Below are 26,341 nucleotides of genomic sequence, written 5' to 3'. Positions count from 1 at the left end.
CAGACAGTGTTAGGGCTGTACATAAGCTTTGTGTGTCACTGTGCAAATGTGCTGATTTAAAGGTGATCTCACTGAGTAACCTTGTGCCACCGAGGTGCAGGGTCTGGAGATGCTGCAGGACAGCATGTTTGGGCTGACTTGTGGGATGCTGATGCTAAACATGGAATGGAGGCCTAAATTCTGTCTTCCCAACCATGAGCCTGCTGGTTTGGGTTTCCTTGTTGGTTTTATTTATATTTAGGATAAAACACTCTCTTTTACCTCTTGTGTTTCTTCTAAGAACTCCAGCTGTCTGCCTGTAATGTAGCAGTTCCAGTAGACATGGCTTTGCTTCTGAAGAGTCAGAAATGAAGTGCTACACAGCCTGTTGTAAACAATGCTCATGTGCAGTACTGTGCCCCAGCCACTTGATGAGAAAACCAGTCTGAATTACGCTGTTGTCAGATGGGAAGGAGTATAACCTTTGATCTTGAAATCTGCTGCTGCTGGTGCTGAGAGAGACTATGAAGACATTCTTCAAGGACATTAAGATTAAACTTCTCTGTGAGCACTGATTAGGCTGGAAAGGAAAGCGTTGTACTCCCCTGGTATCTGTGATGGAAAATACTCTGCATTGCTGTTTTCCAAAGTGGCTTGTGCAGCTGAAACTTTGTTTCAGTTACACCAGTCTGCACTGATGGCTCTTGCCCACCCTGTATTTGATTTCTAAGCTTTTGTTCTTCCAGAAACCTGGAATTTTGAGGATAGTGATATTAATTTGAACTATTATTTCTGAAGCAGTAGTGTCCTCATCTGTGAGACCAGCCTCTGTTTAACATGCTTGTGCTTTCTGCCAGGCATCACACCTCATCCTGATCTCAGGTCAGCCTTTGTCACCGAAATATCTGTGCTGGGATCTCCCTGCTCTCATGGGGTAGGATTTCTGCTTCTTGCTCCAAAGGTGGAGTGGCTTACCACATTGCTTTGCTGAGTTCAGTTTACAATGGCTAAATCTGGGTTCTTTTCCTTCCCATCAGTCAGAATGAGACCTGTTGAACACCTTGCCCAAGCAGTGGGACAAAACAAAGGCTTTAGTGCCAGGAAGGTCTGAACACTCTGTCCCTAGTGAGAAAAGGCTTACGCAGCCTGCCCCACCTTGGAAGAGATCCCCTTCCTTCCTTTCCACTCTCACAATCAGGTGCATTAACCTGACACCTTAGGTTAGAGCCACAATAAAAATAACCTTAAGATTTTTGTTGTTTGGCTCTAAATCCCAAACTGAGGTTGTAAGCGCTTCTCCTTGATGTGTCTGGGTTAAAAATCAGACGGTGAAATTTGAATCTCTTGAAAAACTTCACTTGGTAGAGGGACCATGAAGGTTGTGGAGCTTTTTGCTGGTTTGGGAGTGAGTGGTGTGAAGTGCTTTGTTCTGCCTCCTGGTCCCCGTGAGAGCCTGTGTGCTGGCCTGGCTCAGAGCAGCCAAATCTGCAAGCACAGATCACATGGAAAAAAAACACCTATTGACCAGTGCAAGTTCTCCTTCTTCTGAGGTTTTGCTGCTTAGTCACAAACTTCTGAGAAATGCTTTCAGGTGGGGGAAAGCACGTTTTCATCTTAAAATGCAGTGTGATTGACTGATATGGGTATGCAAAAAAACCCCTGGCTACTGAGCTGCTGGATCTGCAGCATGGGACCACTGGGCCTTGGGGTAATCAGCCTGGCTGTCATACCCTGCCACCGTGATGTGTGGAAAACTTTAGAAATTGATGTGTGTTTAGTATGGTTTTGCTGTTGGAGTTTTTAGCATTAATTTCTTGTCAATGGCTTGCCACCTGCAAACTGTTCAGGCACCCTTTTCTAAAGGAAAGTTACCCAGTGTGTTTTTGTTTTAATTAATTTTGCAGCACATCTTACCATTATAATATATGCACCATGCAGCCTCTGATGCTTGCACTCCTGAATGAGTAACACACTTTGAAGGAGTCCATTATTTCATGGGGAGGCAACCAATTATTTCATTATCATTTAAAATTGTCATACTCCAGGATAACTGCTATGTGTTCTACTGAGCTGGGTGAGGATCTGGGGGGAAGGTTAGTAATTATTAGCCTTGCTAATGAAAATAGATGGCTAAATAACACTTACACAGCTGTAATTTCAGCATTCCTGACATTTCTGGTTATGACACTTTCCAAACTTAAAGATAATAGTAATTGTCTGTAGTCTGCAAAATTAGTCTAGACAGTCTAATCTAAGGCCAAAAGGTTGGAGTTGAATAAATATGTAATTTGGGCAAATAAGCTGTTAGAGCTGTGCTTATCTTGAAGCAATAGTTCTTATTAGATAGAAGTGCTATTTTGTAGCTTTTCCCTAAATAATTAGCTTTTAATGATCAGTCAACAAATCTTTGAAAAATAAAGCACTCCAGACTTTGCTAATGAATCTGAGTGTTAATGTGTTGGATATTGTCCAAGCTGGTGTTCAAAAATTCCATGGAATTTACTGGTAATAGAAAAAAGCCCTACAGGACAGGAACTAGTGCATTGCTATCAATGTCTACAATGATCTGGCAGTGTAAATAAAATGTGTTACTGGGTCTGAAAGAGTCATTTCAAGGTTTTTGTTTTCCAGCAGAATAAGTGGTATGATCAGAACTTCTGGAAGCTTTCATTCTTTGGGTTCAGTCCCTGTTTGGCCTTTACATATTTGAGCAAATTGTGTATTAATAAAGTAATTGAATATATTGAAGTTGGGTCAAAAGGTGTCTCTTGGGTATATTATGTGAACTTTATTGAGGTGCCTTTATTGTGGTTTGCATGGCTAGTATTTATTTGGATGAGGGATTTTTATAATTTTTATGTGGCAATTTGAACTTTCTGATCTCTGGATCATCCTGAAGGCAGCAGGGAATTACAGTGGAATGTCAGGACTGGGGATGATAAAACCTCCCTCTTTCACTAGGATGTTGCTGTAGTTTAATTGTAGAATGAAATACTATCTTATAATATTTAATCCTAGCTTGACTCATTCTAGAAAACTGTGGGCTCTGGGATTAGTGGGTTAGTCAACCTGATTGTATCTCCATGTTAAACAAAGGTTTTAAGAGGAAGAATGTGGAGAATTTACCTTCCTCAGGCTTTCTACCTGACTCTTTCTGATGAATGGAGTCAGAATAAAAAAGGTGTTCACTTCAGAAAATTCTGATTTTAGCTTGCTGTGGAGTCCCAGGGATGAAACATTTTCAGGTACTTAAAATGTGAAATAGGGGTTAGAGTTGCTGGAGTGCAGCTTTGTTTCACTGGCTCGTTGGGCAAGAAAAACTTCTTACTTTAATTAATTTAATTAATGTAATTGTCTGGCTCCAAATGTCCATAACCTAAGCTAGACAATCTGAAAAGTCCAAGTTGATCAGAGTTATGAAGTGGCTTCTTTGTGAATAGACTGGAAATGCCCTAAACACGGGTCTCCTTGGAGCCACTAGGCTGAAGACTGTTGCTCACTGTGGTACAGTTACATCTAAATTACAGAAGTGAAGAGAGATTTTAATTGACTAAGTCTCCTCCAGTTTCTTAGTTTATAAACCAAAATCTCTTAATTACACTGTCTATCTTGAGGTTGATTTGATAATGATTTCTTGTGTACAGGGAAAAAGTAATCTATGACTTGCCTCACCAGGGGATTTTTGAAGCAGGCTTACTTTTTCTCTTACAGCTATAGGCTGGTTATACACAGTCCTAAAATCAGATATGTACTTTAAAAAAAATCACTACTTTCTTGAGAAAAACCTTGAGTTCATAGTGAAGAGCTTGTGTGAGCTGCTAGTTTGAAAGCTATCTAAGCATGATAAAACTTCCTAGATGAAAAGATGGTGTGTTGTGAATGTTTTTAACATTCTTTGAATTGCAAGTGGTTAAGATGAGGAAGATGAAGTACCTGGTGTGTTCATAGTTCCTGCACATATTTACTGAGAAACACAAATGAAGTGAAATTAAATCAAGACTCAACTAAGCTCGCAGTATAGGATATGCTTTACAGTCAGACGTGTTTCAACTTGAGAAATTGCAGAGCTGCCTTCAAAGAACTCTGGAGGTGCTTACTGGCATTAAAGGGCATTAACTGAAGGCATTACAAAGAAGTCTGCTCAGACAGTGAAAGTGCACCTCCTCTGATCTTGAGCAATGAAAACTGCACCACTAGGAAGTACCAGAGAGGCCAAATTTTAGTGCACATATTGCCTAGACCAGGTGTCTGAGTGAGTGTGTTTGGTGTGGTTTGGTTTTTGAGAATTATAAATTGGAGGGAAATGCTCACAGGGTGGTGAGCTGTTCCTACCAAGCTGCTGTCCCATGGGGAGAGCTGTAAGCTGGGAACTGAAAGGAGACCTAAGCACAGGGCAGATTCAGTTTGAGTTTAAAAGGTGGAAGCTGTCTTTAAAAAGTATCAATTTGCTGTTTTTTAAGGAAGTTAATATTTTAAAAGATATTCACGTGCTCTGCAAAACATATATGAAAAGAAAACCCACTCTCATCAGTATTCACATGATGTTCATGTGGCCAGCACCCATAATTTGAATCATATAATCCTTTAGATTGGAAAAGGCATTTAAGGCCCTCAAGTTGAGACTGTCCTGGCATCTGATGGTGTGTTTAAGCTTGGAAGTGTGTTAGTAAAAGGGCACCTAACTTTTCAGAAAAATAGTTTTAATGATTATAATTGAATTATTCATTCAAGAATGAATATTCTGGAATATTGTTAATTTTCAAGAAATTTTCTTGCAATTGAAATAATTCAGTTCTATGATTTGAACATTCTCTGAAAGGCTGTATTAGTCAAAGTGGCAAAGACACTTTCTTTTCCCCAAGCAAATCTACTATAGCTGGGTTTATTTATTTTTTTTTTTCCCACTGGATCTTGTAATTATCTCTTTAGCAGTTACACTCTCCAGATTTCTACCTGTAAATCCAAGATATTTTGCCAGCCATGCCTTAGGTGCCAGGGAGAAAAGAAGGGTGGGGTTGGAGAAAGTAAAGCTGCTTTATTTTAAGTAGCAGTTAGGGGAAGGGCAAAAATTAGCAGTCAGTTTTTTAGGCATGTTGAAATGTGTAAGAGCTGATGGATTGTTCCCTTTCAGTGCACAAAATTCAGTTTGATTTCAGTCTTTCGTATCCCTGAGTGTTGGTCCAGTACTTGACTGCAGAATAAGTTGATGCTCCAGAACCAATCTGGTTTTTAAATCTGTCACACAAGCCAGTCCTGCTTAACTGGGGATGAAATCTGAAATTTCCTAGCATACAGCTATCTGGAGAAATATCATTGGAAATGAGTGTGCTGATGGATACAAAATCCAAGTGTTCATTTAGGAAATGCAAAAATTAAAGGTGCACAGATCAGATTTATGTGTTCACATTCAAACTGAAGATACTTTACCTTCCATACCCCTTCCCCCTTGTCCCCCCATCCCAGCTCATCTTTCCCCACACCTGTGAGGGATGCAAAACCACTTTTGTTATTAGGTATTCTGGGTAGTGAGCAGAACAAAGCCCATACAGAAGAGAGCCATGTTATATTTAGCTATGTGCCTAAAATATGCCCATGCACTGAACAGAGTTTTCTTAGCAGTTTTCTTTTTCTGGTGTGCTCACTCAGTGTCCATGGAGGGAGAGGGACAGAGGAGTCCCTCTCTCCCTCCGTGGACACTGAGTGATGTGTAATAGGACTGACACTTTTAGTGTTTCCAGGCTAAGCACAGCTTTTGAGAATCCTTGCATTGCACAAAAAAATTTAAGGAGAAGACTTACCTCTACTTAACCAAGTCAGGTGTTTATTTCTGTATCCTACTCTCCTCTGTCTTCCAGTTGTATGTTGGCAGGGGAGTAATCTAATGGATGTACTCTGAGGCTGCCGTGGCTTATACAACAACTTTTCATTTTCCATTATTATTTTCTTCTTTAGTAGATCTGTTAATGTTTGATTAAGCATGTGTTGTTTGGTATTATATATATGTGTGTTGTTATTTTTTCAGGAACAAATAAAAATTTTCAGCTTGCGTATGAATTTCCAAAGGGCTTAGCTTGTACATGTCTCATGTCATCTTTCTTTCACTATAACTTCCTTCAGATTAATCCTCTTCTGTCTTTGTGACTTCATGAAGTGTTTCACATCACTGGGTAATGGCAGTAATTGAAGTTACAAATGACATCTGTTTCCCTGGACAGCCATAACAATGCTGACAGTACACATTAGGGCGCTGGGAAGTAGTGCAAATTGAGGGAAGCATCATTGATTACTTGCAAGCACTGACTATCTTTTAATTTATATTTCTTGGAAGAAAGGAATGGGTGCTCTTACTGTTTGTATAATTAAAAGAAAGAACCTCTTAAAGATTTGTAGGAATATGGGATGATTGGATGATGACACACTTAGCCTTCTTTAGCATGAGGCAGTTTTCTAATCATTGTTTCTTTAGTCTGGCCTTTACCAGGATAAGGCTAGACCTTTGGTCTCCTATTCTCCCAACATTCAACAGCAAAATATTTGCCCTCATTCTGTAAATTATGCCAGCAAAGCCTACTGAGTGCAGTTTGTGTTTGAAGTGCTGCTGGGTTGCTGTGGGTCCCTCCTGCAGTCCTTTACTGTCACTGGTTTGAGTGCTGCACAAAACCTTTGCAGAGGTAGCAAAGCTGTCATCAACCCCAACAGCATCCTCCTCCTGCTTTTCCAGCACCAACCAATTTACCCTGTCTGGAAATAGTGGGTCCTAGTGAAGCACCTGCTTTTGGGGAGGTGTGTGTTTGCTGTTGGAACAAGCTTGTCAGAGACTCTCTGATTAGTGGTGTGCTCTTAGTTTGTTTGGGTTTTGCTGTGACCCAAGTGCTTGGGGCTCTGTGAAATGCTAAATTCGTGTGTTTTGCTCTGTCTGTTCCTTTATTCTGGAATGCAGTCTGGGTTTATGTTTGCTTCTAGAAGTCAGGGTTTTTTTACTGCATGTTTTCCTTGTTTTCTAGCCAGCCAACTCACGTAGTCTAAAGGAGTGACTTCTCCTTTGTGCTGTGGAAGGAGGTTCTTTAAATCCCTTGAGGTGCTGGGGCCCTGGGCTGCTGCTTTGCCCGATTGCCCCTGCTGCTGGGCAGGTTAGCTCTGGACCAGGGCAGCACGGTGCTTGGGCAAGGTGACAGGTTACTCCAGCAACTTGCCTGTGGTGACACAGAACCTGTCTGCTTCCTCCTCCTCCAGAGACAGGAACATAGATCAGAACTCCTAGAAATGGTCTCTCACTTCCTTTGCCAGCTGGAGGAGGGCACAGTGTGTCACTGGGGTCACTTTAGTACAGACTTGGCTTCTCTGCCACTCTTAGGGAGAAGAGTTGATGGCAGAGGCTATCAGATGTCATGGGTGGAAGGACAATGGAAGTTGCAAACTGAGTTATGCAATCAGTCATTTAGATCTTAATTCATGGTCTGGGAAGACTTTTATGGTGTAGCCAAGTACCTCAAAGAGAAAGGTGTCCACTTTTGGCCATGGCAGTGGAGCTCTGGTCTTAACCTCTGACACTGGCTTTGTCTATGGCTTGGAATGCATGCTGGAAATACTTATTTAAATGAAGAGAGCTTAGGTGTCTCTTTCTGGGTTAAATATTTCTGATGTGATCAGTGTGGTGTGTGATGGGGCTGTACCTGGTACTGCTACATACAACTGTGTGTTATATGCCCATGGTGAAGACCTGGCAGTGCAGGGAGTGAACTGGGCTTCACAATGGTTGAGTGGCTCAAGAGCAGGCATATTCTTGGTGAAATGCAGGGGAAATGAGGTAAAACCTAGAGAAGAGATGATAGTGTAAAAGGCAGGCAAAGGAGAGACTGCCAGAAGAAATACTCTGTCAAGGAGCACAGCACAGGAATGTCTTGGGATCTTACATTTCAGGTGTTTGGTAATTTATTCAAGTCTAAAGTCAAAGCTTTGGTGTTGGTGGATGCTACACATGTTTGTTTTAAGTCCTAGCATAAAAGTTATAGCTAGGGAGGATTTTTGGGCTGTTTGCAATGCTCAAATTGCAGATGCTTATTTAAATCCAGAGCTGGTCTGTAACTGTAGCTGGAGGGTGGAAACCCTTCTATTTCCTTGCCTTTGCTGGGTTTGAACCAAAAACTTAAAACATGTGGAAAAAATTTAAATAAGCAACCAGTGGCTCTTTGAAACGTTATGTGTATGTTTAGTAAATACAGATGGAGATTATAGAGACAGCAAGGGTGAATATATATTTTGGCATGTACCTCTCCTTTAACTCACTCACAGTGGTGGTGTGCTCTCACTGTGCTGGGCTGCCTTTCATTGCATGCCCTTCCAGCCTGGTGTAAAGAGAAAGGGAGGGATGTTCTGCAGCTTAGGGAGGCAGCTTCCTGTCAACAGCATCCTACTTCTCCCCACCCTAAAACATAAAGTGCAAAAGAAAGTTATCTCCTTACTTTTCATTTTGTGCACTGTTTATTACTTTATGAAAAGTGGCATAAGAGCCATGAATTTGCATTGAGGTTTTCCATCAAAGGTGTCTTTACTTAGTCATTTTTATTAATTTATGGAGTGGGACTCCAAGCTTGTCAGCTAATGGAGGAATTTCTCTATGCGTACTAAAGGGAACAAATAAATGGAGGAAGAGGATAAACTTAAGAGCAGGTTTTCATATCTTACCAAAAGACTTGAGTGATTGAAACACTGATTTAGGGATTGCTATTGCCTTAAGCAAAGACTGCTGGAGCAGTATTCTGTGTAGTGTCACTGTTTCCATGCACTGTGAGTAGAAACTCCTGTGAAGGTCAGGAGATCGTTTGAAATGCATTTTAAGATGACAAATGTGTACATAAGAAGGGATTTTAGTGGTGGGTTCCCCAGCTCTAAGTGATGTAGGTAGTGTGGGATTGGGGATTTTTATGATATTTTGGTTTTTTCCCCCTTTACAAAAGCCCTTGGCAGCAGGCTTTCCCAGCTTTCCCATCTCTGGGCTTGATTGCCTCAGCAGTCATAGAAAGAGAAAAACCTAGAAAACCTGTTGCATAATATTCTGGGTGAATTGAATGGTCGATGAGAGTACTGGGCTCAGCTTCTCGTTTCCCTTCTAGGAGATGGGTGGAAAGAACTTTGATTTTGCTGGTGATTAAGGGAGTGGTGTAACAGGAGAGCATGTTCAAGTTACTATCTCCTTAGAAGAAATTTAACTGCTTCTAATTATTTCCTGCAGGCAGTGGCCAGCTGCAGTGGAGCCAGCTGAATGAGTTGTGGCTCCTTGGATTTGTCAGAGGAGCTCAATGAGTCCTAGAGGAGGGGATCTGACACCCTGGGCTGTGTGGGGCCACCCTAGAGAGCCATGCCCCGTGTTCCATGCCAGCTCCCATCCCAGCTCCTGCTCTGCTTCTGGGGCTGCTGTGGCCTGGCAGGGTGGCTGCCCTGAGGTGTCAGGGCTTGCACTGACAGCTCTCATAAACACCCAGCACTAGGCAGGCCTGGCTATTCCAGCACTCTGCGTGTGCTGGCTCCTTGACTTCTCTGGGCTTGGCATCACTTAGAGGCCAGTAGGCTGACAGTGGTTTGTGTCTGCTGTGATTGGGCTCCTGTTGGGCTTTTAGGCAGTGGGCCACAAACTCCTTGACCTCAGCAAAGTTATTTGTGCTGGTGTAGGGTCTTGGGCTTGCTGGGTGAGCAGGCACCTTGCCCGGACAGCATTCAGGAGTGAAGGGATGGCCTCATGGAATGTTTCAGCATATCTGCCATGCCTTAATTCTTTAAACACTGCCTGAGCAGCAGCAGGAGGGTCCATTTCTGCTCAAATTGATAAATACTGTGTCTGCTACATCTATTTTTTGTAGATCAACCAAAGCTGGATAAAGCCTGCGAGCTGTGGTGGTTGTGTGTCCTGCTGCACATAGTCCCAGTGCAATTTGGGAAGGAAGACTCCCTCAAAACCAGCAGCTGTTTGAGGCACATAAGCCTTGCCCAGTGCCTGGAGCTAAACCTCAGCACTAATTGCTTTGCAAAGCTCTCCCATAGTGGCTGTGACAGCAGATTCGGCTGTGCCAGCTCCATGGGAGGGAAGAAAATACTTGTAAGAGCAATTGTTACATGGGGGATCTGTGGCATCTGCTCGTTCTGAATTTGACATGTGGCTGATGCTGGATCAGGATGACTTAATCTTGTTTCCCTTTTTGAGGGAGGAACCATGTTCCATGTCTCTGTACCTAATCTTGCACTCTTGCTTTGTATATAGTCAGGTTTTTTAAATTAAATTAAAAAAAAAAACAAACTAAAAAGGGTGGAGGGAATCACAGAAATGCCCTGCATATTACAGAACATGCTGTAGTTGTTGGCCCTTGGACAGATAATGAGGAAAATAAGAAGAATCCATCTGAGATCATTATGGCTTTCTTTTTCTGAACTCTCTTGGTGAAAAATACTGCCCTTGCTGGATATAAACTTGCTGCTTTAGGTGTTCTACTAACACTGATTCATTAGAGCAAAATAAATTGATTCCAAAATCTCCCTTTTAAATAAAAGCTGCTATCCTTTACCATTTTGTAGATGTAAAGGTTCAAACAGTAACTTTGAATTCTGCAGGATGGAGGAATAAAAGCTGAAGCTGGAGTAATTTCAGAGTGCTTTATTTTCCATGGTTTAGTCACCTAATGCTTTTTATAAATATCACATTGTTTCCTCAGTGAAACAGAGGACTTAAATTCCCTTCCTTGTGATCACCCCTTTAAAGTCAGATTCTGTAAATGATTTTATTTTTACATTTGTATGTTCACCTCAGTTTCTCATCCATCCTTTAAGGTTTGTTAAAGGCCACAGAAGAATTGAGTTTGTGTAAATTCATTCCTCAAAGTCTCTTCCTAAGCTCCTGGATAACAGGTTTTGAGTCATGGATACAGGCAAAAGGAATGATAGAGTACACTTTTGAAGGCTGAATTTTCTCCTCTTTAAATCTTAAAGGGAAGCAAGGTAAAGGGATGAGTTGAGCTTCTTGTTCTGAGGTGAGTGTTCTGCTGCCTATAGATGGGCACTTTGGCTGTGTGTTGCATTTAGGATCCCATGCCTGTTGGTTTACTGAAATTTTTTAGTGGTAGAGGGTTTGTTGGAGGGTTTTTTTGTTGTTTTGCTTGGTGTGGGTGGGGTTGCAGCAGGGTGCCTGTTCAGCCTGGGTGCATCAGTGCAGAGCAGCTGTGGCTGCTGTGTAGGTGTATCCTGAGAGGACACTGCTGTCTGCCTGAAATGCAAAGGAGCTGCTCAGGGCCTCTGCTCTGGGGGCAGCAGATTTTTAGTGTGGTGCCAGCTCTGAAGGAACAGATCAACAGCGACCTGTACAAACTCCTCCTGCAGCCAGCTGCATGGTGGCTGTGGTGTATGAGCACAGGTTATGCACAGCACCCACAGCTGGGGATGTGCTTCTCCCAGCAAGGGAGCTGCAGCTCAGCCCAGGAGCTCTGCTGGGGTGCCACTGTCCTGAATGCTGCTGAGCCAGGGGCCTGGCATGGCCATTGCCCTGTGCTGGGCTCAGCTGGGTGCAGCCAGGACAGTGTCCTGCAGGCTGTCCTCATGAGCAGCTCCTCACCTGGACTGGACACGGGCAAAAACAGCCACGTAAATGATCTGCAAGGAACAGAGTTTTAACTGTGTTCTGCACTGACAGTGGTGTATCTGGAGAAGGTTAGTGGGCTAGTGCTGTGATTTCAGTTCTTTTTTTTTTCCCCTCTTTTTTTTTTCTTTTCCCAACTGTGACATCTGTTAACTTGATTTCAGTAAGTTGAGAAGACCAGTGTCTTTAGGTTTGTGTGGCTGGAAAGGTGCTTCAGCAAAGTCCCCTTCTTTTTTTTTTCATCCTAGGAACCAATATGTAGTGTCAAAATGTTTCTAATTCCTTCCTGGTTTACAGAACTCAATAATGTACACATGGTACACCTGCAGTTCTGCACAAATTGTGCACTGAGTGCCTGCTGGGAACATAGATGGGAAGGAATTTGATCAGGGTTTAGATTTGTTATGCTAATGTGATTCCTTCAGTTTTAGGTGAAGTTAACTTTACTATGACTGCATGCAAGCTAAAACTTCATCTTTGAATTCTAAACTTGCCTTCTGATGGTGTTGTTAACCCAGTATTCAGTACCAGATCACCCAGTCTCTAGAGAAATGTACCAGAATGTGCTTTGCTCTACAGTGTGGGTGATGAGCAACAGCCTGGCAGTGTCTGGTGGAGCCTTGTACTTAGACCATGGGTGGCACAGGCATTTCATGGCTAATTCTGCTTTCAGGGGTTGTCTGTCTGGGGGCTGTGAGTGCTTAAAGTCATTTAAACCAGGAGAGAAGTCCTGGGAACCCAGGATGTTCCACCAAACTTCTTTCAGCTAGCAAACTAAGTGCTACTTGTGCTGTGAGGAACTGTTGCTAGACATTGTTCTAGAACTGCCGGGGAATTGTAGGAACAGCTGAGAAAGTCCTGGCACTTCCTAGAAATCTCTGGCTCTGGGATGGGGAGAGGAAGTCCTGTAAACTTGAGAATGTCAAAGAACTTCTAAACCCTACCAGAAGTTCAGAGAAATTACAAGAGACCTTAGAAGTCCATAGAAACTGAAAATTTCTAAGGATTTCTGAGAAATCGTAGGAGTTACCAGTAATGTCTACAAAATGTTGGAAAGGCTGTAGGAATCCAGTTAACTCAGTGACCCTGCTAGTAATCCCTACAGTTTATGAGCATTTACTAGGAATAGGAAAACCATTCCTGGATATCTTTGGATGAAGAACCAAATGGTTGTACATGGATAAACACACTCACTTTTTCCTCATGCTGCCAAGTGTCCAGTTTTAGCATTTCCCTCTGTGAGTGTCCTGTGCTTGTCTAAGCCACAAACCTGTTTTTTTCTCTGCAGTCCTACTTTGTTACGGATTATGACCCGACCATTGAGGACTCCTACACCAAGCAATGCGTGATCGACGACAGAGCCGCGCGCTTGGACAGTAAGTATCCCGCCCACAGTGCCCACAAAACTAGGACTGGGAATTGTTTTTATTCCTAGGAGTTACCTGGGTGACATGGAAAACACACCTCCGTGCTGCCTCTCCCAAGTGCAATAGAAATGCTTTGCTTTAAAAATTGCAATTCTTGCATGTTGGTGGTTTCTTTATGAATAAACCAACAACCCTCATCCTCACGTATCTCTGAGCATTTTCCATCTGTTTCAGATGGTCAGGAATTAGCAGAAGTCCTCAGGTGTTTTGTTGTTCAGTTTGTTTGGTAGGTCTTGAATTGTTCAGTCAGTGCAAAAACTTGTTGGGAATATTGGAAAAATATCCAGTAGTATCTGCCAAAAGTGGTTTCTGCTTGGCTATGATGCACAGGACAGACTCTCACAATATCTTATCAGGAATATTTTTTTTTTTCAGTCTGTCAGAACATGAAATGTAATAATCCATATTTTTGCTTGTGTTCAGTTCTGGATACAGCAGGACAAGAAGAATTCGGAGCCATGCGTGAGCAGTACATGAGGACAGGCGAAGGTTTTCTGCTTGTTTTCTCAGTCACAGATAGAGGAAGGTAAGCCTGAGGTCAAGTAATTAAAACAAACAAGTTTTAATTATTCTTAAATTGCACATGATCCTTAACTGAAATTATCTCAAACAAAACATTAAGTATGTGTTCATTCTTAGGTGCAAGATGTGATGCTCTTTCAGCACTGAAGAACAATTTTGAACCAATCATTTTGTGAAAGTGTCTTATTTTTTTCAATAGATGACTTGAAAGCATACAAAAAAAAAGAGGACGGCTCTGTTCAAGAACTTTATTACAGTCCAGAATACCATTTTCCTGGGAGTGTCTGGTATTCAGTCAGTCCTTAGGAATATCCCTTTGCCATGTGCAGCATCAAGTAACTGACTCTGGGTTTCTGAGTGGGTTTAGGGTATGTGCCTGCACTCTTTTGCAGGCAGAGGTCCCTCTGCTTTCCCCATGCATTGACTGAATGGCTGCAGAATGCAGATGAAACATCTTCTTAGAAGCTGATGGAGAGCTATGCTTAGTGACATACATCCCTTCTGGCACCTGCTTCTTTTCAATGTGACTTTTTTACTGGTGATCATCTTGCTTTTAAACTTTAGCTGGCAAATTAGGTGTAAATACCTTCAGGCTATATGTCTGGAAGGCTACAAAGACTATGTGATTATCTGCAAATGTCTGTGCTGAAGGTCCTTATGTAGTGATGTGGCTTTAACAGTGTTTACAGTGATTTATTTATTCATTCTCCAAAAATCCTTGCTTAGGCCAGAATTATCTTGTTTAGCATACCATCCTGGAAGAAGTTTTCTGCTCTGCTCGCCTTTCTTTAAACACTGCTGGAATATTCCTTATGCTTGAGAAGCATCAGTACCTGATTTAACTTAGTTGGTAACTGGAAAGCCTTCTGCTTGTTTAGCCCTGCCATTTTTCTGTCCTTGACAAAACAAGGCTTTCCAGCTTTCATAGCTTCCCCCAAAATTCTTATAAGTAGCTGTGGAGGTTGCCAGCTGATATTGATCACCAGGGTCTCTATGCTGTGGTTTGAATATTCTAGATGGAGCAGAACTCCAGGGTCAGTGTTTGTAGAATGGACTGTGGTTGCTTGACTCTCTGCAGCACGCTGGCCCTGGGTCCCTATGGATTGAGACACAGTCAGTGTTTTGCTCACCCTGCAGCCCCACCTCAGCCCAGTGCAGAGGACACTGCTCACTTGGGGATTTTTTTGGTTTGAGTGTTGGATGGTTCTCTAACTGGTCATGCTGTGACTCTGGAGTGCCTGCAGCTGTCTGTGCTTGTGTGTCATGGCAGGGCAAGTCCCAGTATGTGACTCATAATTTCTGAACTTTTTCAGAATCTGTGAGAATCTGTGAATTAGTGCACTGATGCTCTGCTTGTGTTCTTTCACAGCTTTGAAGAAATCTACAAGTTTCAGCGACAGATTCTTAGAGTGAAAGATCGCGATGAGTTTCCAATGATTCTCGTTGGTAATAAAGCAGATCTGGACCACCAAAGACAGGTAATTCACTTGCTCTTAGTTACTGCTCACTTTCTTCCAGAAAATTCAGTTTTCCCCCAAAATTAAACTTCCTTCCAGAATGGGAACAAACAAATGGAAAAAGTCCTATCATGCAAACTAATTCCAATGCAAGAAACTCCACTCAGTTTCTGTACTTGAAGAACCTTAGGAACATGATGGCATTCCATGCCCAGCACATCTTCTGTCTGACTCAGTGGGGTTATGTGGAGACCAAGTCTATTCACAGAGCTGAGAGCTTGCTGTCATGACTTGATTACTCAGGCATGAACGTGTCTAATTCCTCAGTTCTGTTACTCACACTGCACTGTGCCAGCAGAGTGCATTCCAGCACTAACTCCAGCCATCCTTAGCCTTCAGTGCTCTTGCTTTTACCTTTCACTGCTGTTATGTATAAATTAGTGGTTAGTCACTGTTTTCTCTTTGTCCACTCATCTTCTGCAGAAGTGACTTAAAGCTTTAAAAGTTGGAAGTACTTCAATACAATTTCTGTTACATTTATGTACCTTAAAGTTTTGAAACCAATAGTTTTAAACCTCACTTCTAGTCACAAGACTACTTAAAATATTTAATTTAGAATTATTTAAAGGACTTTCAAATATATTTTTCTTAGTTGCTGTTGATTTTTAATGAATCAACCTAATTTGGGCTGAAATGAAAATAACCTTACTATAGCAGCAGGAAAGGAGCAGATGTCAAACTTGTATTTTCTTCAGCAACTAATTTGAGAAGCTTAATATTTTCTCTTGAGACAGTAAGAGGACATTGAAAGCTTGGTGGCAACACATAATTTTCTGAGAATAAAGTAAAAATTGCTGTAATTGTTCTAAGAGTTTCACAAGGAAAAACCCCCACGGTTTAAAGAGCTCAGTGAGTTAGTTTGTGCAATTCTGTATTGCAATTACAGTACAGAAAATTTCCTGTTGAATATGGTCCCTTGGCTGTCACAGCCTCTTCATCCCAGAAGCTGTGTAGAAAGATCATGACTAAATTAAAAGCTATGCTGAAAGATGCTGCATTGAAAGAAGTTTTCACAGAAGTAGCTCACAAATTCCTCTGAAATAACTTTGAGTACTTACACATTCAGAGAACAGTCTGTCCCTGAGACAGGGACATTTCATTCTTCACTTACCATCATGCCCTCATCAAAATCCCTAGATTTAACCTTGCAGGTCCTGGAACATCTGTACTTCATCTCCTGCACAAATGTTGGCATTGAAATTATGGAGGTGAAACTAAACTATTCTGCTAATTGTAATTGCTGAAGGAGAAACCCCCAGATGCTTTGGGAGGGAAATAACATGGTGGCTCTCAGCCTCAGCTCTCAGGATCCCTGCAATTGTAGCTGATGACCCTGGACATCCATTTCTAGCAACAGCTGTGAACTTTGCTCTCTCCTCCACCCTCCTCATGTAATTAATTACACTGCCTCTGTTTCTCCCTTAAAGGCAGAGAGGTGCCTGTCTCCTGTTCTGCTGCTTCCTCTGCCCTGTTCCAAGCTGCTTTTTCAGGTGGAGATGGGCTGGAACACATTCAGGCTTAGAGCAGCTTTTTCTGAATTGCCTAACTTTGCAGTTTTCCTGCTTATATCAATATATGGCTCCAAAATCTCCTTTTGCTTTTTATGGCTATATTAATTACCTTAATTGATTAAATGCTGATGGACATTATTTTTTGTTGCTCTCACTCACCATTTATATACCAATTGGTGGACTTGTCACTGCCATCACAAGCTAGGGCTTAGGCAGATATAGCAGAGAAAACTTTTCTGGGTTTGCTTAAACAGCTACTACATGTTCTTAACTCTTCCCTGCCCCTTCCCCATCACATGGTGTGTTTCACTTGGGCTTCAGTCAGTGTGAAGGAATGATTGTGGGATGCTGAGCTGACATAATTGGACCCCACAAGGGAGAGGCTCCCCTCCCACTTGACTTCACATTCCCATTCTTTCCCAGATCTCACTTGAAGCACTTTTAGAGTTGAATCATCTCTCTGGATGGGGAGGAGCAGGAATGGCTTCCTGGGAGCTGTGTGAGCTAAATGAGCTTGCAGCAAGATTGGAGTGCCAGTGCTGGTAGCATGGGAAGGGGTGGGACTGTGGCTTGGGGCAGAGCAGGGAGGAGCTGGGCTGGGGGAGCAGTGAGACCTCGCCCTTTGCAGCAGCCAGCAGGGCGATGTTATCAGCTGGGTGTTGCACTCTCTGAGGGGCACCAGCTTGTTCATCTGCCTGAAAACTTGTCAACCAGTCCTGCCACCAGCTAAACCAACCAGTCCAAAAATGAGGAAAACTTCAGCCTGACAAGCAAGGTCACCCTGCTGTGGCTGCAGGTTTCCTGGCAGGGAGCTGTGCTGGGAGCAGTGGGGTCAAAGGAGAGAGTGCTCCCTCCCCTTGGCTGGGAGTGCTGGCTCAGTGGGGAGTGTGGGGCAGCCCCAGGCTGTAACTTGTGGGCAGAAGTGTGATAAGGGCAAGTCCTCTGCGTTTTTACACTTTGCCTGCTGATGTGTCAGGCCCCATTGGGCACCACCAAAAACCTGCTAGGCCATGCTTATCTTTTACTTATCTGGTTTTTTCTCTCTTGTGTAATCCCAACTGTACACTTTTCATTAAGGTAACATTTCTAGAAAGTCAGGAAGCTGGGTATCAGTTTTTAGGGCAAAACTGCTTGTACTGGGCATCTGCCTGCTTTTTCCTAAAGGCAGGAGGCAGACCAGTGAAACACATGCAATCTCTGAAAGACTTAAACCCAGTTAAAGTAATTTAGTGTGTGTTTGGATCAGCAGATAACGCTCAACAACAAATCTTCCCAGAACCCAAAGGAGTTAAACATGTGGAAGAGTTCTGGCTGTCTCAAGGGTCTGGCCACACCTTTATCCAAGTAAATATGTGTTGAGGTTGAGCAGAGTACAGAGTACTGTCGTTGTGACACCATAAATCTGGAGGCTAATGATGCATAGCTAATCATGCTCGTGTGGTGGCAACTGTTTCTCAGGAAATACATGAAATGGGTTGTACAGCAGAAGTGCACAAACAATGGTATGATCTTGATGAATTGTTGGGGCTCACCAAAGGTGTGGTGCAAATTAGTGGGGCTTTATAAACCAGAGACCAGCTCACAAGTGGTTTTGGGAGGGATGTGAAAGAGCAAGTTTGAAATGGCAATTTGTCATGGTAATAATTGTATAGATAAATAGAGTTAAGCAGCTTTCTTGTGATTTTCATCTCTCAATCTCCATGGGTTACATTGACAAAGAAAAATGAGTCTTTAGAGGACAAGGAAGCATTAATCTTTAGAATGTATGATAAGCAGTGAGGCTGCCAGTGTTTCTGAATTCCCCAGTCACAAATTGCTGACTCTGAAACCAGAATTGAAGCACCATCTCTTCACTGCTCTTTCCTAAAGTAAATGCTGTGTAGCAGTCTTTCTGTTAAATGGGTTAATTCCTTAGAACTCAACACTGGATGTTTCTACTGTAAGATAATTCAGTAGAGCACCAGATGTTTTAATAATAACCACTAGTGGTGGAGGAGTAGACTTGTCAGTGCAGGATATGTCTGACTTTCTGCAGATAACTGCTAGCTTAAACTGGGTCAAGTCTGATCATTCCCCAGATGGCAGGATTTCAAGGAAAATCCAAGTTGCAACAGGAAAGTGCTTGGGTTTTATTAAATGCCAGTTCTTGCTTTTACATCATGACTGAACTAACACAATGACCTAGAGCTGAGATCACCTCTGTTACCTTTTAAGCAAGAAGAGAAAGAGAGATCCATCTGACTTAACTCTTAACCATCTCTTTCTTGTATGAAAGTGTGACAATAACTTCTTGCAGTGGTAGATGTTGGGACTGTGTCCAGGGACAGCTCTGTGCCCACAGACAGATTGTAGCTTTGACAGGAGAGTGTGGACAAACTGGAGTTAGGGGACAGTGAATTATCCCTGTAGGACAGTTGGGATGACAGATGCACTCTTCAGGAGTGATGGAAGTCTTGGCAGAAATGGACAGTGTTTTTGTGTTGGGAGCAGTGTAGGGTGACCATAGAGTGGTAGAAATGGATTTCTCTCAAACTTGAGGAAACATTTAATTGTTACCTGTGTGGTGTGTCCTTTAGTCTTGTGTAAGTGTCCAGGCAAAACACAGGTGCAGTGTTAGGTTAGGCAGCCTTGTGGAGTTGATTTAGGTGGAGGAAAGCATGGAAACTTCAGAAATTAATGTATTTCTGACAGATACCAGACAGAATAGTGAAGAGAGCAGGACCTATGTTCACAGGATTATTGTGCAGATACTCAAATGGAAACTGTTTCAGAAGAAGAATGTTAGTTTAGGGAGGTGGGGAATAAACTTTTCCATGTCTGACTGGCTCACATCTTCTGTAATGAGTTTTCATTTGAGAAACTTTTACTAACTGTCAGAACAGGGAGAATGAGTGATATCCAGAAACAAACAGTGAAATATCCTATAGCAAAAGGGTGAGCATTATGGGTGGTTCTCATTTGCATTCAGCCTTAAGCTCAGTAAAACTGCAGAACCAGCACACACAGATGTACACACAATCACTGCCATCAAATCTGTGGTTCTCTTTAACTCTGTCAAAATAACATCCAGTCGTCTTTGAAGAAAAAGGATTTAATTTTTATTTTGGTGGTGGTGTTAAATAAGCTGTCCCATCACACGTCCTGGAAAACTTGTTGTGCTACAGGGCTGTCATACTCAGGAAGGGACAATAAAAATAGAAAAATTCATGTTTTTATTTACAAGTATTTCTATGTTTGTACTTACATTTCCCTCAGCTTTGAAGATGGAACTGGTATGTTCTGGCCTCTAATTAACATCTTGGGCACTGCACATGTTTCCATAGTGTTTCCAAACTAAATATTGTTTTAAACTGACTTTTGAGGTCACCAAAATTTACCACCAGTAACTTGACAATATACTTGTGAGTCTGGAAAAAAAATTATTTTGGAATTTAACAGTTACAGATATTCTAGTAAATACAACAAGAACTTCAGTGTATTTATAGTGTTTTAGATGCAGGATATTGTGGAAGTGTAGCTTAACCATTACAGTGTTAGTTTGACTTGTACCTGTAAAGTTCTTTAGGTACAATACTGAAGAAATTCTTTAAATGTGTTTAAAGATTGAGTTCAGCTTCTTCTCAGAATTAAACATTCCTTGCCAATTATTTATTTTTGTTGAACTTCAGCCTCTCACTTTCTGGGGCTGCAGTAAACTATGCAGGGATGAAGAAAAGTAAAAAGAGTTAGTTTTGCTAGAACTGTTATATCTATAACTTATTAGTCTGAGGTAGAGATGTGCAGAAGGCTCTGGAAGCACTGGTGCAAACTTCAGGAGATTCTACAGTCATTGAAGTGCCAAATATTTGTCCAAGTGCAGCCTTCATAAGCTTTGCAATTGGAATATTTCAGCATCAGAGGTCAGAGTGGAGAGCTGAAGTGGAATTCTGGCTTCCCCAGTTCTAGCTGGGGGAGCAGGAGTTTTCATTATTTTTCAGTTTTCAAACAGCAGTAGAGGACTGCAGTTCCAGTTCTTCCAGTTCTCCTTGGGTGCCCTGCAGTTAAAAAGGCAGCTCCAGTGGTTGATTTGGGGCTGAGTTGGTCCTGAGGGTTTCTTTTTTGGCTTCAGCTGGTGGTGATAACACTGAAATGAGTGCAGAGTTGCTGTGAGTGTTTGAGATCAGCAGATGCATCCTGAATTACTCCAGCTAATGGCACAGGGTGCTGGGAGCATTTTGTAGAGCTTCACAAGGGTTTAGTGGGAGCAGCCCTGATTTCAGCAGGAGGTGTATGGATATGGTGCCAGTGGGATGCTAAGGACAGAGAAATCAACCATGTGGAGATGCCATGCATGGAGGCTCTTAAACCACTGTGAAGCTGTTAAGAAACTATTTTGCAAGCTGAAAAGTACTTCTAGACCATGCACTGTGGTCATGCTGCCACTACTTTTCTATTCCCATCTATTTCCATTTCTGTGCAGCTGCTTAATCTAATGAATACTCTGAGTTCCTTTTCAGAACTAATTTTAGAATAAACCCTCCTTTTTTGTTGTTCTTATATCAGTCCTCTACGTGCTGGTTTAATGTTTTTCTGTGACAGCAGTGTAATCTTTGACATTTCTTCATGAGGCATTGTCTTGGCAAGATCTGTTGTACTTCCTTTTGTCACTGAGAGCTGCCCTTTCCTCCCTGGCCCTGGGGGTGACCTTCCCTTTGGAGCCTTGCACCACTCAGGGTGGCCTCTGTTCTCTGACCTCACTGCTTTCCACCTCATCCAAAAATACACTGTGGTCTCCTTTGGTTTTGCCTTGTGCCTGACTTATTCCTCCTTCCTAGAATGGTCCACTGCCCTCCTGCCTTCTGCCTCATCACTTTAAATTTGTACCAACTTTTCACGATGCTCATTGTTTCCTGTTCATCTCCTTTTCCACTGTTGTCTCAAGGAGTCATTATGTAACCAGGGTTTCTTTAGTATTTCTGAATTGCTTGAAGGCCTCATGGATTTTTAGAACTCTGATAATCTAAGCTATGTTTAAAACTGGCTGTGTTTTGCTATGTCATTAATAGATCTTTTTTTAATTATTTTAAAAAAAGACTTAGAAGTTAAAGCAGTTGTTTTAAGAGTAGTCTGATTTTTGTTTGTTTGTTTCTCTGGATTTAGCTGGGACAATGAAAGGTGAATTTAGTAATAATATTCAGAATTCTGTTAATAATCCAGCAGATGCTGACTGAAGCACTTGCTTTGAGGAGGAGCAAGGGACTAATGTCTGCCTGGGGAGGAAAACTTGGTCTTATGCAGAACTGGAGGCACCCGGAGTGAGGGGGATTTCTTGGAAAGTCAGTCTTTGTCTATTGCAGAAACTTCCTTAAAAAAACCTGTTTCCCAGCTGTGTAACGTGGGCAAGGTGAAAGCTGTGCCCAAATAACCATTATTTTTTGAGGGAGCTGGATCCTTAACATGCCTTAAGATGCAGAGTGTAGTGGCACAAAGCTGCTTGCAGAACCCTAGTGCTTAATGACTGCTGTCTGTTGCAGGTGACACTCGAGGAAGGCCAGCAGCTGGCACGGCAACTTAAAGTAATGTACATGGAAGCCTCAGCAAAAATCAGATTGAATGTAGACCAAGCTTTTCATGAACTTGTCAGAGTTATAAGGTATGGTAATTGAGACCTGATAATTCATGTCCATGTATTAATGGATAGCTGCAGCAAAGGTGTTGAAATGCAGTGGGAAATTGCTGGGAGGATTCTGCCTGCTGTTACCTTTAAGCTTTAGCCAATAATCTCCATTATAAAACACTCAGGTGCATTAGGAAAAATGCTTACATTAATTTAATATATATTTGAATGATAATTTTGTTGTTTTAATATTTGGATTTTATTGGTCACTCAGTCAGTAAATATGATAAACTGCATCTGAGACTGGCCTTCTGTAAAAAATTTAGTTTCTTAAAAAAACAACCCCAGAATGTGAACTCAAAAACTATTACTTACTTTATCAGTAATTTGAATATAAAAAGGAAGTACATTCCCTATGAAAGTATAAAAAGAAAGTGTGGAATACAGTAGTTGTGTTTATTTACCTGAAAATCATTCTATGAATTTAATTTGAAATACCTGTTTCCAGGAAATTTCAGGAACAAGAGTGCCCTCCTTCACCAGAGCCAACACGGAAAGAAAAAGACAAGAAAGGCTGCCATTGTGTTATTTTCTGAGAATCCCAAGAACCAAGCTATCAACTGCCAGATCATATTTTTTCTTTCCATCATTTTACATCACTTCTGGTATTGGTCTAGCCTTATATGTGCATGTCCTAAAAGTGGTCACCAGAATAGCCTTAGTCCAAGAAGCTGGCAGAATAGTTCTTGAAGAAGACTCGGTCATCCTGGGGCAGACTTCAAACCAAAACACTAAGGCTGCTTCTCTAATACCACAGTTCCTTCCTTCTGTCCCTTCAGAGCTTGCACCTTGTGGAGTTTTATTCGCAAAGGAGATGAAACAAAACCGTGTAGGACGAGGTGTTGAAGTCATGCATAAGTTGTCTCTTGTGAATTAATTTATTTTTACTTCTGACATTTCATTAGCTATTACAGAGACCTATATTGGGGTATAGAGAATACTTTTTAAAAAAGGGGTGGATTGGCTTTTTTTTGTTTGTTTGTTTCTGCCCTCAGTTAAATTAGACTTGAGTATTCAGCTAGCCTTAAGAAACCTACACTGAATTTCATTGTCAGCAAAAATTTTCATCTCTCATTTATGCTGCAGTTTTATTTCGGTGGCCAAAACATTCTACTGTATTTATTTTTTGAATCCAGAACAGCTACAGGATGATTACTACTACTATTAGGATATGGCCAAATACCTGAGCTCATTCTGGATTGAGGCATTTCAGCTTATTAAGAAATTTCACATTATGTTTGAAAACAAATTGTGTCTTCCTTTGTATTTCTGGGTAAGGGATTAAGGAAAACTAAAATTGTAGCTGTTTTTGTTTCATGTGATATAAAAATGAATTTGATCTTTCCATTGTCAGAGATGATTAAATGTTTTTGCTATATACTTTTATACATTATTTTCTTATCAAACTAGTTAACAAGTATTTTTATATGTTTGTAAGCAAATATGCTTTCACAGCATAACTTGTGTATATGTAAAGATGAGTATTTAATTCTCACAGTTCACTTTTAACTGACAAAATGTGGGATTTGCCAAACTGTGGTGAATTTCTCCTTACTCTCCCGGTTGTACCCAAGAATGGCCAATTATGTGCCTGCCCAGCACACCTATAGAGTAAAATCTAGTGTTGTGTTTTAATGAATTTCAGTATCCCTTACTAAAGACTGACCATTATGTGAATTATTAAACTGTAAGACTTCTAACTGATTGTTTAGTTAAACTGTGGATGGTTGTTTAATTTTGAGTTCTGTGGATTGTGTTTAAACAATTCAAGAGTATGGTCCCTGATATTGAAATACTGAGTGGTATTGCACAGTTGTCACCTTAACTGAATGTGTCCAACAGTTCTTTGAAACTTGATTAAGCAAACCCTTGTATAACTTCAGGTGCTAGAATTAAAGATGATCTAACCATTTTTGGGGGGTAAACACACTGCCTCTTTCTGAATCTCTTCCAAAAGCTGCATTTTTGGGGGGATGGGGGGAAAAGGGAGTCATGGAACCTGGCTGGGGAAGAGCAATACATACCTGCAACAGCATTTGCCTCAAGCTTGGAAGGAAAGAAGCTTTACTTTTAAGAAACATTTCATGATAGATGACAAAAGCTGATGTTTGCTTTGGCTTGAAATGTGTAGTCAGTGGTCCAGTAAACAATCCTTGTGTTTTCAGGCTGTGCTCACTGTCAGGTGCTCTGCCATAAATCTGGAAGTGTCTCCTGAGAAAACAGGGCTGAAACAAGTTCCAGGTACCTTTACAGCAGCAAGGCATTAAACCTTGGATTCAAACTCCTGCCAGGCATTGCAGAGGAATTTAAGTTTTTTTTTAATGTAATTTAGATTAGCTTGTGTAATGCAGTTTTGAGAGAGTGGGGAGCTTCCTCTCCCTGCTGGATTTATTGGTTGATGAAAGTCTACTTAGGAGGAGTGTGTGGAAGATTCAAACAAGGAGTTACAGTGGAAACACATTTGGGAGATGCATTGCATTTTTCAAGTCAAATGTAAGAAATTACAGCCTGTGCAAACACCACGTGTTTTCTTAACTATGTAAAGCTCTCTGGAGGTAAATCACTGAATATGTGGCTTTAGAATGAGTTAAGACAACAGATTACAGCATGTGTGCTGAGACTGAACTTGTTCAGTGAGCATATCTTTAGATTTTATAACTTTTTTTCTTTATTTTTAAACCTTTCACTCATGGTAAAATGGCTTTAAAAAGTGGAGTTAGAAAAAGAAGTTTTTTTAACATGCAGCTCCTCATAGCTGATAGAGAAGGTGGTAGAGCTCCACCTGGAGAGATGGATAACTTTGAGGAGGTTGATGCTAAAGAACCGACACCTGCTAAGCCACACTGTAAACATGGTGAACCTTACAAACAAAATAAACAACCCTGGCACCACCAGCAGCTGTTGTGCAAAGTTTATTAACTAAGACATGTGCATGTGCTTTTTAAGGCTTCTGTTGGAGAGAATGTGCAGAGAAATCTATGTGGTGTTATCATCTCTTTTCTGGACTGTGGCACTTTAAGGAGATGTTAAATGGAGGCATTTGGATCCTACTCTTCAGACATGAAGTAAATCTTTAGAAAGGCAGTAGGGACTTTTGGTCTGTAATGGTGATCTAGGTGGTTGTGAGTTGAAAACAGCCGAAGGTATTTCAGTGATTTGCTTTTCTAATTGTTGTAGCTGAAAGCAACGGTGAAAAATGATGCTTCTGGCCCTGGTGTGCTGCTTGAAACAATAGAATAGGGACCTTGTCAGTCTTTTTAAAAGTAATAGCCCTCATCCATAGGCCTTGGATTGGTTGTGAATTTACAGCATTGCCGCCTTGCTGTAGGATAGGGTTTAGCTGACAGCCCAAGAGAGATTCTTACAACTTTTCCTGGCAGAAGAAATGCTTTAACATTTGTCACTTAGTTCAAGGCTGCATCCATAAATCTGTTAAACTTGCAGTTCAGGAATCTAGAGAGTTTGAAATGTACCCAGCAATGATCTCCTGTTCTTCCTAGAGCCCAGGGTAGGGTCTGCATCTGTATTTCAAGGCACAAAGTAGCAGCTCTTGCTGGCCTCTCACACTGCTGAACCTGCTGCTCTGCTGGATGAGGAGTGGGGTTGATGTGCTCGTGGGCAAAAGCCTTTCTATGCATGGGAGCATGAGATGAGCTGTTGTGAAAGGGTTAATAAAACAAAACACATTTGGAAGGTGTTAACTCCCACTAATGCCAAGGAAAACTCTGACTTTAATGCATGGCCTTGTGGTTAGTCATCATTGATAAAGTTCAAGTCTGGATTATAACAAAAATATTGGCTGAGGTTCTTCTGACATCATTTATGTGACACGATTTCACCCGTGGTGGTGTGTAGTTGCTGACTGGCCTTGCCACATCTTGTTACAAGACCTTGATGAACTTATTCCAAACAGGAGGCTTTTGAAGGCAGTCACCACAAGCCCAGCACTGCCAAAAATTATCTGCACTTATTCTTCAGAAGTTCATTGCTGGGAAAGGTCGGGCATTTGCACTTGATTTAGGTGCAGATTTTGATGTTGGTTACCCTCACATACCAGAACCATGATAAAAGAAACACTCAAACAGAATTTAAGAAAAGAACCGAGCTGG

General features: G+C 41.6%; 1 protein-coding gene across 1 annotated transcript in view; it reads left to right on the top strand.

Moving 5' to 3' along the window:
- Nucleotides 1-25,126, top strand: part of RRAS2 (RAS related 2) — a 42,804-nt gene extending 17,678 nt beyond the window's left edge. The window contains exons 2-6 of the mRNA XM_063158524.1: nt 12,888-12,975; nt 13,450-13,552; nt 14,918-15,026; nt 22,090-22,208; nt 22,681-25,126. Of these exons, the coding sequence (XP_063014594.1) occupies nt 12,888-12,975; nt 13,450-13,552; nt 14,918-15,026; nt 22,090-22,208; nt 22,681-22,768 (507 nt within the window). The 3' untranslated portion in view covers nt 22,769-25,126. The remainder of the gene's footprint in view (nt 1-12,887; nt 12,976-13,449; nt 13,553-14,917; nt 15,027-22,089; nt 22,209-22,680) is intronic.
- The last annotated feature ends 1,215 nt before the right edge of the window (nt 25,127-26,341 follow it).

Source organism: Melospiza melodia, chromosome 6 (assembly GCF_035770615.1).
Source record: "Melospiza melodia melodia isolate bMelMel2 chromosome 6, bMelMel2.pri, whole genome shotgun sequence".
NCBI lineage: Eukaryota > Metazoa > Chordata > Aves > Passeriformes > Passerellidae > Melospiza > Melospiza melodia.
The sequence above is the reverse complement of the archived record's forward strand: the minus strand, read 5'-3'. Positions and strand labels throughout refer to the sequence as shown.